This window comes from Pongo abelii, chromosome 12 (assembly GCF_028885655.2).
Source record: "Pongo abelii isolate AG06213 chromosome 12, NHGRI_mPonAbe1-v2.0_pri, whole genome shotgun sequence".
NCBI lineage: Eukaryota > Metazoa > Chordata > Mammalia > Primates > Hominidae > Pongo > Pongo abelii.
The window spans coordinates 39,792,998-39,805,153 of record NC_071997.2 but is presented as its reverse complement, the minus strand read 5'-3'; the positions used below and the strand labels follow the sequence as shown (position 1 = coordinate 39,805,153).

General features: G+C 52.5%; 1 protein-coding gene across 1 annotated transcript in view; it reads right to left on the bottom strand.

Moving 5' to 3' along the window:
• The window catches only part of SH3RF3 (SH3 domain containing ring finger 3), a 371,656-nt gene that overhangs the window by 104,587 nt on the left and 254,913 nt on the right, over positions 1-12,156 (bottom strand). The window contains exon 4 of the mRNA XM_024242724.3: positions 1,161-1,514. Within this exon, the coding sequence (XP_024098492.1) occupies positions 1,161-1,514 (354 nt within the window). The remainder of the gene's footprint in view (positions 1-1,160; positions 1,515-12,156) is intronic.

The window sequence follows — 12,156 nt, the reverse complement described above, 5'->3', positions numbered from 1 at the left end:
TGACTTCATTGTGATTTTGAATAAGACAGTTCTTCCCAGCCAGTTGCTTATTGGTGTCTGCCCCAGGATTCCCCGCAGATCAGCGCCCTTGCTCTGAGGCCAGTCCAGGGCAGCCAGAGGGACTCTGGAGGGAATGTGGAGTGTGGTGGCGGGTGGGCTGCTGGGTGGAAGGCTGCAGCGCAGGGAGAAATGGCGTGGGCACCATTATGTGGGCACCTTGGGCTCACCCATGCACATCTGCTACAGTCCTGCAGGAAGTCAGATGACAATGGCACAGGAGTGTGGCTGCAGGGTCACCCTGCCGGGCACTTGGAAAGCCCCTTCCATCTCCTGCTGCAGTCTCTGCATTCATAAAGGGGAAACTTGCCCAACTCCTGCCCTGTGCATGCCACTGTGAGGGGTCTTGTCAGAGCTACAGGCAAGTACTTACTAAATATTGTTCATTATTTTAAAATTTTTTAAATCATTTTATTTTATTTTATTGATTGACTGATAGGTTGCTTGTAGAGACAGGGTCTTGCCCAAGCTGATCTTGAACTCTTGGCCTCAAGCAATCCTCCCGCCTCGGCCTCCCAAAGCACCAGGATTACAGGCATGAGCCACTGTGCCCAGCCTTTAAATACTTAGCTTTGGTTACTTCAATTTACAAAAAAAAACTAGTGGAAATGGAGTCTAGAAATAGAAGGTATCTGCAGAAACAACAGTAACGAAAGTACTCAACAATGTACTTTATTCTGGTTCTGAGCTCTGGCTCCTTCTTTCTCTTGAAAGGGAAATTAGCAAACATTGCAGAGATGGTAAAAATGTGCTAGCACTAAGCCAAGACTCTTCCAGGACATAATTAGACATCCGGAAGCCAACTGACATGGGAAAAACCTTGTCATGAGGTGGGTGGGTGTTACTCAGACATTCCCTGGACCACTGAGAATCAGCTCACACACCACGAGGCCATCTTCTGAACCAGAGAGGGCACACTCACCATTCTCCACGCTTCTGGGGGGCCCCAGTGCCAGGTAGCAAGGGGCAAACCCCACTCAACCCCAAAAGGCAGTTCTGGGGTCGCCTCCATGCTAGTTGAGGAACGGGGGACACTGAACACACAGCTGAGGATAGAACCCCAGAGAACCCAGGGATGCCTGCCCTGGCCTGCGGGATGTTACCTGGGTGGGAGCAGTGCACGACAGATGAGCAAGGTCTCCAATCCTGGCTGCGGCTCGCGGATCACTGGAGCTGATCAACACTGGAGCACTAATTTCCATGGAATGCCTGTGGCTGGCAGCCTGGGAGGATCTGTGCGTCACACTGAGCGCGGTGAAGGAGTGGCGTTTCTTGGTGTTCTTCTTGCCATCCACACGCCGCTGAAAGGCACTGACCGCCCCTGAGCTGCTTAAAGTGGGACTCGGGGCCATGCTGGCCACAGCGCCAGAGTCAGAGGGCAGGGAGGCATTGCAGCTGGATGCAGCAGCTGGGCATGGCTTGTCCATCTCAATGAGCTGCTTGGCGGAGTCATTGAGCTGAGTGAGAAAGGGGAGAGGGGAGGCTTCATTAAATCATGGTCACATGCCACACCAGCCCTCTGCTCTCTCCAGGCCACATTTCCATTCACTAACTGGCAACGCATTCAAATCTGTCAGACTGCAGGGAAAACACAGAAGAGGCTGGTGGGGTGGCATAGGTTTTATTGAAAAGGTTTTTGGAGCAGCTCAAAAACTCCAGGAGCCATGATGGAGAGAGGGGACTCATAGAGAGAGAGGAGTTTTCCAAGGGCCACTACCTTGTTGCCCCAATCTTTTCAAATGCTGGCCATTTCTGGGATGCACGGTGCAGCCTTGCAGACAGTGAGGGACTAGGGACAAGATGGGAAGGAAGCCCCACATCAGAAGACATGGGCTGGCCCTGCATGCTCCACGACAGCAGGTTCCCAGCCTACCCTGAGCACTGCAGGTCCCCGGAGGAGATTTCAAAGCATGTGACTAGACTGCACTATCCAATGGCTGGTGACTGGCTGTGGCAGGGGAGTTTGCTCTGGTCACCATGAACCATGGAAGCTCTTTTCAGTAACCGCCTCCACTCAGGCTGTCAAGCCCCAGAAGCTGGTCTGAGCACACCCCAGGAGGTGTCAATAATCTGCCATCTTGAGTGATTTGGCGAGGTCTCAGGACACGACTCCTTCCCACATCTCCCACTGTTCTACAAGATAGCAGGCATTGTGTGCAGCGAAGAGTTTGACGAAAGTCTGATCCTGGGTGGTGCTTATCAGGAAAGGTGGCATGAAGTTCAAGTCCATGAACAACTGGGGAATAAACCCTCCCGGCCGGCTAAGCCACATCCTTCCTCTCAGGGCTGCGGCATCACCTGAAGGGGCTGAGAGGGGCAGCCCAGGCACACCCACTGGGGGAAGGTCCGTGAATTACACAGCCTGGGGAGGTACCAGCTGTGAGAAAAGGCTCCCTGGGCTGGTGCTCGGGGCCTCAGTTAGGTCAATTCACCATCTGTGAGTGACAGTGTCCCCTGACCCTACACCTGGAGGAAGTTTCCCACTTGGGTGCCCAATGGAGCCCCTTCCTTCTTAGGCTGTACTCAGCTCAGCCTAAGTGCATACCTATATGGGGAGCTGACAGTGATTTGAAAGAATAAAGCAGAGGGAACTCTTTACTGTGTACACAGAGGTGGCTGGGAAGAAAATATGATGCTAGAATCATCATGGGATGATTGCTACAAGCTGGGTTAAGCAAATGCCATCAGGCTGGGTAAATGCCTGTGAGTTTCCACTCTTTCTCCCTCACCTTTCCAGAAGTAGCAGAAAAAACTGAGTAAATGCCAGCTGCCCTCTGGGCAGACCTCCCTGGAGGAGCACAGAGCTCAGGGCAGGAGGAAGCGGGAGCTGTCTCTGAGTTTTCTCCTCACCAAGCGGAAGCTGAGCAGGGTGGGGTGGTTGTGTGCAGGGCTGGCACATTCTGTCTGCCAGGGTACTGTTTGGGTTTGGGGCCTACAGGGTCTCTACAGCAGCACGACTGGGCTCTGTGCTGTAGGGCACCACAGAGGCACCTAGGCCAGTAGCCAAAGGGCTTTCCGAAAACTGCAGGTAGGCCACCAGGGGGCATTTTGAAGCCTTCATGGGAAAAACGGGACTCAGCAGTGGTCAGGAAGGACTTACAGGATTCAGAAAGGAAGAAGAGAGAGGCAGTGAGTCAGTGAAATCCACGAAGGTGGGAACCATAGCAGGCAAGTGAAGGACCATGTGAGCCGCTATGGAAGTGCAGGCTACCTGGGGCAGAGTCACGCCCGCTCTGTGGCCAGCCATGGGTGTAAACTTGGCATAGGCTAAGGATATAGGCTAAGCCCTTGCATGCGAGGCCAGCAGATGCCAGGAGGGGCCTGTCCCCCACACCTACCAGGAGTCGAGTCTGACGTCAGCCTGGTCTAGGAGATTCCCCTCAATGCTGTGAATCAGTGAAGGGAAACACCAGGTCTCACCCAGAAACAGAACTAGCATTTGCAGCTGGTAGCACCTTGATGAGTTAAAAAAACAAAAACAAAAAACCCAGAAGCCCTGCTGAGTTTAAGTGGCATGAGAAAGGGTAGCTCCATCACAGGGCTGCTCCGTGCAGGCCGAGCAGATCACAGAAGCAGGGTGGCTGCAGGTTCCAGCTGTCTTCAGACCCTGCCCAGGCACATGGCTGTCAGCATTTCCACTACGAATATCTGCCTTTCAGAGGGAGGTTATGAAAAACCTCACTCCGGACCCCAACATGTGTGATCTAAATCTGGGATTATTTCCTTTGAAATGTTTCCTCCAACCAGGCTCAGCTGTTTTGCTCTATTTTATGGCTGTATTCATTTGCTTCCTCCCAAGTGCTACTCAGAGAACAAACCAGTGCCTGTTCCCTCCCACAGCCCTCTGTGGGGCTCTCCAAATACCTGGGAGCCAGCTTCCTGGACCCCAGTGTTCTCTGCCCACTTGACAGGGTATAAAGGAAGACAGAGCAGCAGGACACAGTGAGCGCAGTCCTCCATTCATCTCACTCACTGGCATCGGAGCACCTTCTAAACACACCTGCCACGCGCCTGCACTTGCGACATCATTACACAGCAATCATGGCAGCAATAATGCTGATGCTGGGCTCAAATGATTCCCTTCTCCCCAAAGGAACAGGCCTGGGGTGTTTCACTTAGTCCTCCTGTGACTCTGTTGAGTTGGTACTGAAAACTGTTTTCAAAATCAGGAAATCCAGGCACGAACAGGTTGTTGTATGCACGTCCAGAAGAGATGGGGCCCTGATCTGAATGTCAGCGTGGATATCCAGGCTCCCTATTCTCATCAGGGGACACAGCAGCCAGGAGCACAGTGCCTGGCCCCTCAGCAGTGCCACAGGTCACTGAGCACTGGGCGGCCACCAGCACGTGTCCCCGAGAGGCTGCTCACAAGTGATCGCACTGTGCCCCCTTCACGGCGGAGACGGAGAGTGAGGGTGGGGAGACAGCATGCATCCCTCATGCCTTAGCAACCCCAGCCGAAGGCCGGTGCTGAAAGTGAAGGCAAAAAGCTTCCATCAAGATAGGCAGCTTCAACAGACGGCAGGAGAAGTAAGAGCTCCTGCCTCAAAGAAGAAAGTCCTCAATGCCTCATCCAAAGCTTCAGCATCCCCAGCATCCCTGCAGCAGCCAGGCAGGCGAACTGTTGCCGAGGGGTCTCCCAGGAAGAGGAGGGGTTAGGCTGTATCCTGTTGACTCATCTCTGCTTCTGAGCCAAGGGGCTTCTCCATGGACCCCTTTCCTCCTGCCCTGTGCAGTCTTCGTTCTGAAAGTCCAGAGTGGACTAACCCGAAGGGCCTCAACAGGCAGATGCATCTCTACACGCATGGGACTGAGGAGTCATTTTCCACCCACCACTGGGGACCAGGCTTGCCATACTCACACAGGCATGTGAGTAGCGCACGCACCGGCCCGCGGAGTCCCAGGCACTGCTACAGATCTGTGACTTGATCCTGGGGCAAAACTCTCCATCTGGGGAAGTTTTCATTGTCTTCACAACAAGCTCCAATTAGTCACGTCATAAAGCTGGGCCTGGATTTGGCACCGGTGCCATCCCAATCAGAAGGCCCCTCACTGGCCACACACGTCCTTGTGGGCCCACGGTCACAGGACGCCCTCGCCTGCCAGTGCCTGTGTGGGACGGCGGCTCCCATGAACCCATTAGGAGCAGCCATGCTTTCCCAGCTCCTCACTCTGTAAGTTGGTGCAGACTCGTCTCGCGCACAGGCCTCCATGCTGCAGGGAAGCCAGGCGGCTCTGCCCTCCTGTGTGGTGTGGATTCAGCCTGAGGGTGCACCCCTTCCCACCAAGGTGCCATCTGGAAAGGAAAGGACTCCAGTGGCTCTATCTGCATGTGGGGTCACCTTGTTGGTTCATCAGGTGGATACCCCCCTCCTACATAGATGTGCACACACATAACCAATGCACCCAATAACTAAACTTTTCATGTTTTTTAATGGAAAGAGAACACATTTTCAACTTTCATACAAAATGGAAACAAAATGATAACATCAATATTTTAAACATCTTGGTAACGTTATCCATTCATCATGAGAACTGCTCCTGGTACCTGGGCAGGTGTGTGCCCATCCCAGAGCCTGCCCCTGTTCTGGGGCCCCTCTGCAGGGGCCACCCCCTAGTCCGATGCTCTTGGGAACATGAAACCGGATGGGGTGGGAGATTAGCTCAAGGGGGTGGTGCAGTCTTGTCCAAGAGACAGTAGAGGTTGGGCCGGGGCTCACCATCCCACAGGGGACCCCACTTACCACCCTATGGTCTCCGTGACCTTGAGTGGCTGCCTCCTGGCTCAGCAAAGCCCCTCCCAACACTGTCTCCCCAGCTTTCTTAGGTTAGATGTAATTTTCTTCCACAACCACTTTCCAACCACAGAACTGTCTAGAAAGGTAAGAAAAACTGAAGAGTTTCTTCCATCCATCCTTTAAACAGTTCTACAGAATGGACTCTTGGTTTAGAGTGCACTGTAGCCTTGTGGCTGCGTCCGAGGGTGAGGCTGGGTTGAATAGAGAAGACTCTCTCCCCGCAGCTCCTGGAGCCACGGGTCTCCTGACTCCGGTGGGGAGGTGCGGCCAGCCCGGGAATTTCAGCGCTGGGTCCACGATGGCGCCAGAGTATACTCACCCCAAATCCCTGGGTCTGATTGAGGAGACTTTAAACTGAATGTATGCAGGGCTTTTTTTTTTTTTTTTTCTTAAAAAAGGAGTAAGATTGGCAAGCCAGTCACGAGGGAGGACAGCAGCTGTAACATGAAAAGAAGAGCAGTGGTGTGGGAGGTGCCCAGCTTCAAAACAAAAACAGCACAAAGTAGTTGTGTCCCCTTGGGCCCCTGCACTGACCCAGAGTGGAGGAAGAGCAACCTCAGCACCGAGCGACAGGGCTTGGGAGCGCGATACAAGGGAGGGAACATGTCCTGAAACCCACATCTTGGTGGAAATCCAGGAAGCCAAGGGTGCAAGCAGGAAGGCAAGTGCTCACAGTTTAACAAGAAGGCAACACATGACTCTTTTCATGGATGCACCATTCAGAAAACAAAACGGACTGAGCGCCTACTGTGTCCTGGGCTCTGCTCAAAGACCTGCTCTAAAAGAGTTTCTATTTCAGTGTGCACTGAACGACCTGGGGATCCTTCACAGAGGCCAACTCCGGCTCAACAGGTGTGGGCTGTTGCTAAGTTTCTGCATTTCTGCCAGCTCCCAAGAGACGACACTGCTGTTCTTTGCAGATGCCATTGCGGTAGCAAGCTTCCAGAACACTGTTTGCAAGCTTGGCTTCCCAATGGCAGCACCCTCCCTGAGAACCCTCCAGGGACCAGACTCGCATGTTCCAGAGACTCCTGTGGGGCGTTCGCCTTCCCCTGAAGCTCCCACTCTCATGGCTGAGTGCGGCAGAGGCCACCAAGGCTGGTTGCTGGCCTTAAAGCTTCACAAACTCAGGAGCGGATGAAGAATGGCCTTTCCCTGCCTGAGGCTTCTGTTGGGAGACATCTCAGGAGCTTCCCCTCACTGAGACGGGCAGGCAAGATGGCTGGGCTGGGCTTCGATCAGCACTTGCCAGTTGTAAAACACGTCATTCTTCAGGAGACTAAGCAGGGGTGGTGGAGAGGGAAGGATTCCCTTTAACATTGGTTCCTTCGCCCTCCTCATAGGCACCCCTCATCCTGAAGGGTTGTGTGTGGAACATTCCCAGAGCCTTTAAGGAGAAAGGCTTCCAAAACTGGGGACTCTTTGCCAGTGACTAAGCTAGTAAGAAGCTAGGGGGCCGGGCGCGGTGGCTGACGCCTGTAATCCCAGCACTTTGGGAGGCCGAGGCGGGCTGATCACGAGGTCAGGAGATCGAGACCATCCTGGCTAACACGGTGAAACCCCATCTCTACTAAAAAAAAAAAGGAGCCGGGCATGGTGGCGGGCGCCCGTAGTCCCAGCTACTCCAGATTCTGAGGCAGGAGAATGGCTGGCGTGAACCCGGGAGGCGGAGCTTGCAGTGAGCCAAGATCACACCACTGCACTCAGCCTGGGCGACAGAGGGAGACTCCTTCTCCAAAAAAAAAAAAAAAAAAAAGAAGCAAGGGGCCTGGTGACCACCCCTGGCCAAGCCGACTTTACCTTCATCCCCACATGTGCCCATCCGACCCTGATATCAACCACGTGAGGTGACAGCAATGTGGCCATTTTACAGACGAGGAAACTGAGGCTCAGGGAAGTTAAGTGACCTGTTCCAAGTTACACAGTGAACAAGCAGCACCATTGCCACTGCTCACCCCTTTTCTGAGATGTCTTTTTGAATCTGCTGCCATCCCCTCGTCACTGCAGAGTATGAGGAGGCCCTTCCCCTCTTGCTACATCCTGATGTAAAAAAAAGAATATATTCACTGAGGTATACCTATGCCCTTGACTATTGGAATGGGTTGGGTACATTTTAGAGATTCAAATGTGGGTCTTTAAAAATCAGGCCTTTTTGGGCTAGGCACAGTGGCTCATGTTTTTAAACTCAACACTTTGGGAGGCCGACGGCAGGCAGACTGCTTGAGTCCAGGAGTTCGAGACCAGCCTGGGTAACATAGTGAGACCCAGTCTCTGTAAAAAATAAAAATTAGCTGGGCGTGGTGGCATGCGCCTGTGGTCCTGGCTACTCAGGAGGCTGAGGTGGGAGGATTGCTTGAGCCTGAGAGGTCACGCCACTGCACTTCAGCCTGGGTGACAGAGTAAGACCCTGTCTCAATTAAAAAAAAAAAAAAAAAAAAAAAAGACCATTTTTCTAGGAGGTTAAAGATGACATGAAAAGTAGGTCAGGCAAATTCTCATACGGGACAGATGCCAGCTATAGTTACCAAGGGTGGGTGGCCGTTCTGTTCCCTTCCCTTTATTCACAGAAGTAGTGACCTCAGAGGCCTGTGGACAATGCCAAACTCTTATTTCCTGGGGACATCGAACCCTAAGCATCTGTAAAACACTGGTGCCAGCACTCTGGACTGATGCTCCCTGCCCGGCCACAAGCCATGGCCACGTACCTGCTATGGGAGAGGCTTCTACCCTGGAGGAGATTCCCACCTTGGAATTACAGTTTGACAGAGGCTGAGCAACACTAGAGCACTGTAGGAGCGTGCTGGAGACCTGCGTGAGGCTGCCAGACCTGCCAGAGTGAGGCCCCGAGCCTGTGGGTGACTCGTACCCCTCCCCGAGCCCGTGGGTGACCCGCATCCCTCCAGCACATGGCAGATGTGCCTTTTCCATCCTGTCCCCTTGGTGTTTGCATTCTAGCCCTGGTCCCCGTCCTGTAATGGCTGAAGCATACAGGTCAGGCTGCTGTCAGGCTGCCCAATGGGCTGGCAAGCTGAGGCGACTATTCGGATAACTGAAGTTTAAAACGCAGGTGCAGACCTGCACTGCACAAATGGCTGCCTAATTTTGCATGTAAAGCCTGAGTACAGGCAAGGCTTTTGGAAGAGTTGACATCTAAAAATCTGAGGAGGGACTCGGAGCGAATGGGTTTCATTTCAGCCCCCTCTTATGGACTGGACAAAACCCTGTCCCTGTCAGGTGCAGGCTGGTCCCATGAGAGGCAGGTGGCACCCATCCACCTTGTCTGCCTCTGGGTGCTAGTTGCTTGGGGGCAGTTGGCCAAGCTGCAGATCAGTTTGTGGAACCTGCCCGCCTACCCCAGCTGTCACACAGCCCACAGCGGCATTCATGCCGGGACCCTCTAGAGAATTCAGGGGCCGCCCTCTGCCAGTGCCCTATGATGTGGCACATGAATCTGCACACCCTGGGCCAGGCTCATCTCATAGTGGGGAGCCCGGGAAGCGACCACCCCTGTGAGGCCCCACAAGCCAGCCCTCAAAACCAAGGTCTGCCGAAGAATCTTCAGCTGCCCCGCAGCTAACAGTCAATGCCTCCTTCCTCATCCAAGAGTTCATGGGTCTCTCCAGCAGAACCAGAAATGCCGACTGCACCCCCACTTGCACCTTTGTCATAGTTATGTCATCCTTCTTCCTCCCTGGATCCCACCCTAGTCCTCACGGGGAAATGAGGCTCCACCTGCTTTGAGTTTAACCTCTTGATATTGGGTGATGTGTCCCTCCTGGACTGGCAATCACACTGTCATTTCAGTATTAAGACCTGCCAGAAGGAAGATTCCAGGACTAAATAAGAAAACAGAAAACTTCACTCGTTTGCTAGGAACGTGTCAAAGTCCATAAAAGTACCAGGAGCAGCAGAACGGCCTGATTAGCCCCTCAGCAGGGGTGTCCTGTGAGCAGAAGGACCACTGATTAGAAGTTTTCAGACTGGGATAAGGACCCTGTGATAATTTTACCTGAAGATGAACTTAAAAGGAGATAAACTGGTAGTTTATGGGCAAAGAAGTGTGTGAAGGGCATCATTTATTCTCCACTTTCTCCAAGAACTGCTGCAAGGAAAGTCTCTCTGTTGGGACAGTGAAGAGACCTCAGACCCTTGACAGCAGGTGGGGACCCGCATGGGCTCCGGTAGACACTTAAATCCTGGGCGAGTCCCTCCGGTGGGGTGTGTGCTGCACATGGATTTCTGGCCATTTTTAACCTGAGGACCAAAGTGATTAATTTCCCAGGGCCCTTCTGCCTTAGAATCGCAGATCTTAGGTGGGTGAGGAGGAACAAGGGGAGCAAGAGGTGTGGCTGGCACAGATTCAGGAGAAGGCAGATGGCCGCTCCACCCAAAGGGCTCCCGGGGCCGGCCCAGCCACAGCCCAGGCAGGTGGGCTCTGACCTGTTCTCTGACAGTGCACCCCCATCAGAGAAGCATTTCTGCACATTTATATTCTAATGTACCAATGATCACTCGCATTATACATATGTAATGTGTATCTTTTGGTGTATTTATCTAGTGGACCAAATAATATATTTGATTACCAAAAATATATAAAATAAGCATATATAAAATAGAAATTTAAACTAACAAGTTAAAATTTTCAATAAATTTGAATAGAAGTTCTCATGTTTTCTTTGCACAGAGTGGCATGCACCGCACCTTGGAGATCTTCAGCTTAGAGCAGTGGTTTTCAAACGATCCATTGATTGGGTCCTGACCGGCCTTTTTAAGAAACGGAATAGAATAAATATTGGCATGCGTCCATGTGGTATGGAAGTAGCTTCACAGACCATTTCTCTAGGCTCACACACTCACGCGGTGTGCCCTCAGTCAAGATGTCAAATGCAGTGTCACTGTGGGTCACACTCACAAAGACAGAAAGCCATTGGCACCCAGGGGAGATGACAGACATTTCCTCCAGTAGAAATAAAAGGCCCTCTTCTTCCTGTTTGCACAGGGTGTGAACCTGATGCACAAGGAGGGGGGCCTGGCCCACGCTTGCCCCTCTTGCTGAGGACCAGGAGGGGCCCTCACAGCTGACTCAAAACCCACAGGCACCTGGGGCTGGGATTGGATGTCTGTGTGTCTGCAGGTGCGCCCACCTGTGTTCTATGTGCAGCTTCTCTGGGACAGGAAACCAGCTCCCAAGGTTGGTGAGTGGCACCTGAACTTACCCCAGCTTGTGTGGCCTTGGGCCTATGATGTTGCATGCGATGGGCTCCTGGTGTAGCTGGAGGGATGGTGCATTGGGCTGTGGTTTATAGGACATCGGCCAGACTATCATGGTGGCTGCGCACTGCAGCCCTCACGTTCTCACCTGCTACCTCCTCACCACTAATCTCTATTACCTAGAAAGCCTCCAGGTGGCAAGCATTTCCTCCTTCCCTCCCACTGTCTCTATACCCCCTTCTCTCCTCTAGTCTCTCTCTGACATCCCAGAGCAACCCTAGGAGAACAAAGCCAAAGTGATCAGCTCAAGATGTCACAGCTGATCCTTGGAGCTCTGAGGATTAGAGCCTACTTCATCCTCTCGCAGGGGTCTCATTTCACAGATGCTTCAAATGTTTAGTGCTGGGGGCAAAGTACATGCTCGATAAACACCTATTCCATGCATAGGTATTTGAATGAATGCAGCTAGCATTTGCATGTGCATACAGCAGTGGCTGTTTGTTGAGTATATTCTAAACACTGCTCAGCACTTCTCACCCCTCTACAGAGCTGTAACTCACATCGCACTTCAGACACAGGGTCAGCAGCTGAGAGTACCTGGGGGGCCTGGCTGGGGAGGGTGGTGGATCTTGCATGAGTCCAAGCCTCATTCAGCATTCACTGAGTAACTACTGCTGGTTGTGAGCTCTGCCAGGCAATCAGTGGCAGGTGGAGCTTTTTCACAGCAAGAACTTTTCTTTAGGATGTGTTCCATGTTCACAAAGGAGCTTAAGAACATGGCATGCTGCAACTAACTCATCAATGAAAAATGGAATGGAAGCGCTAATAGAGAAAGGCTGGGCTGAGAGGGGAAGACAACTCAGTTTCTATGGTTACAGACAGGATGTAACCATAGAAAGTGACAAAGTATTTCAACCAAAAGTGACATAAGTGACCTAAGTATTTCAAGGTCATGGAGAGGCGTGGGCAGGAGTAGGATGATGCATGCGTGTCCATGTGTGTGCACAGGGGTCAAGAGTTGTCTAAAGGGGCTCAGGTTGTGAGGGCTGAACAGGAGTCAGGATGGACACAAAGCTTCTGTCGACTCCTG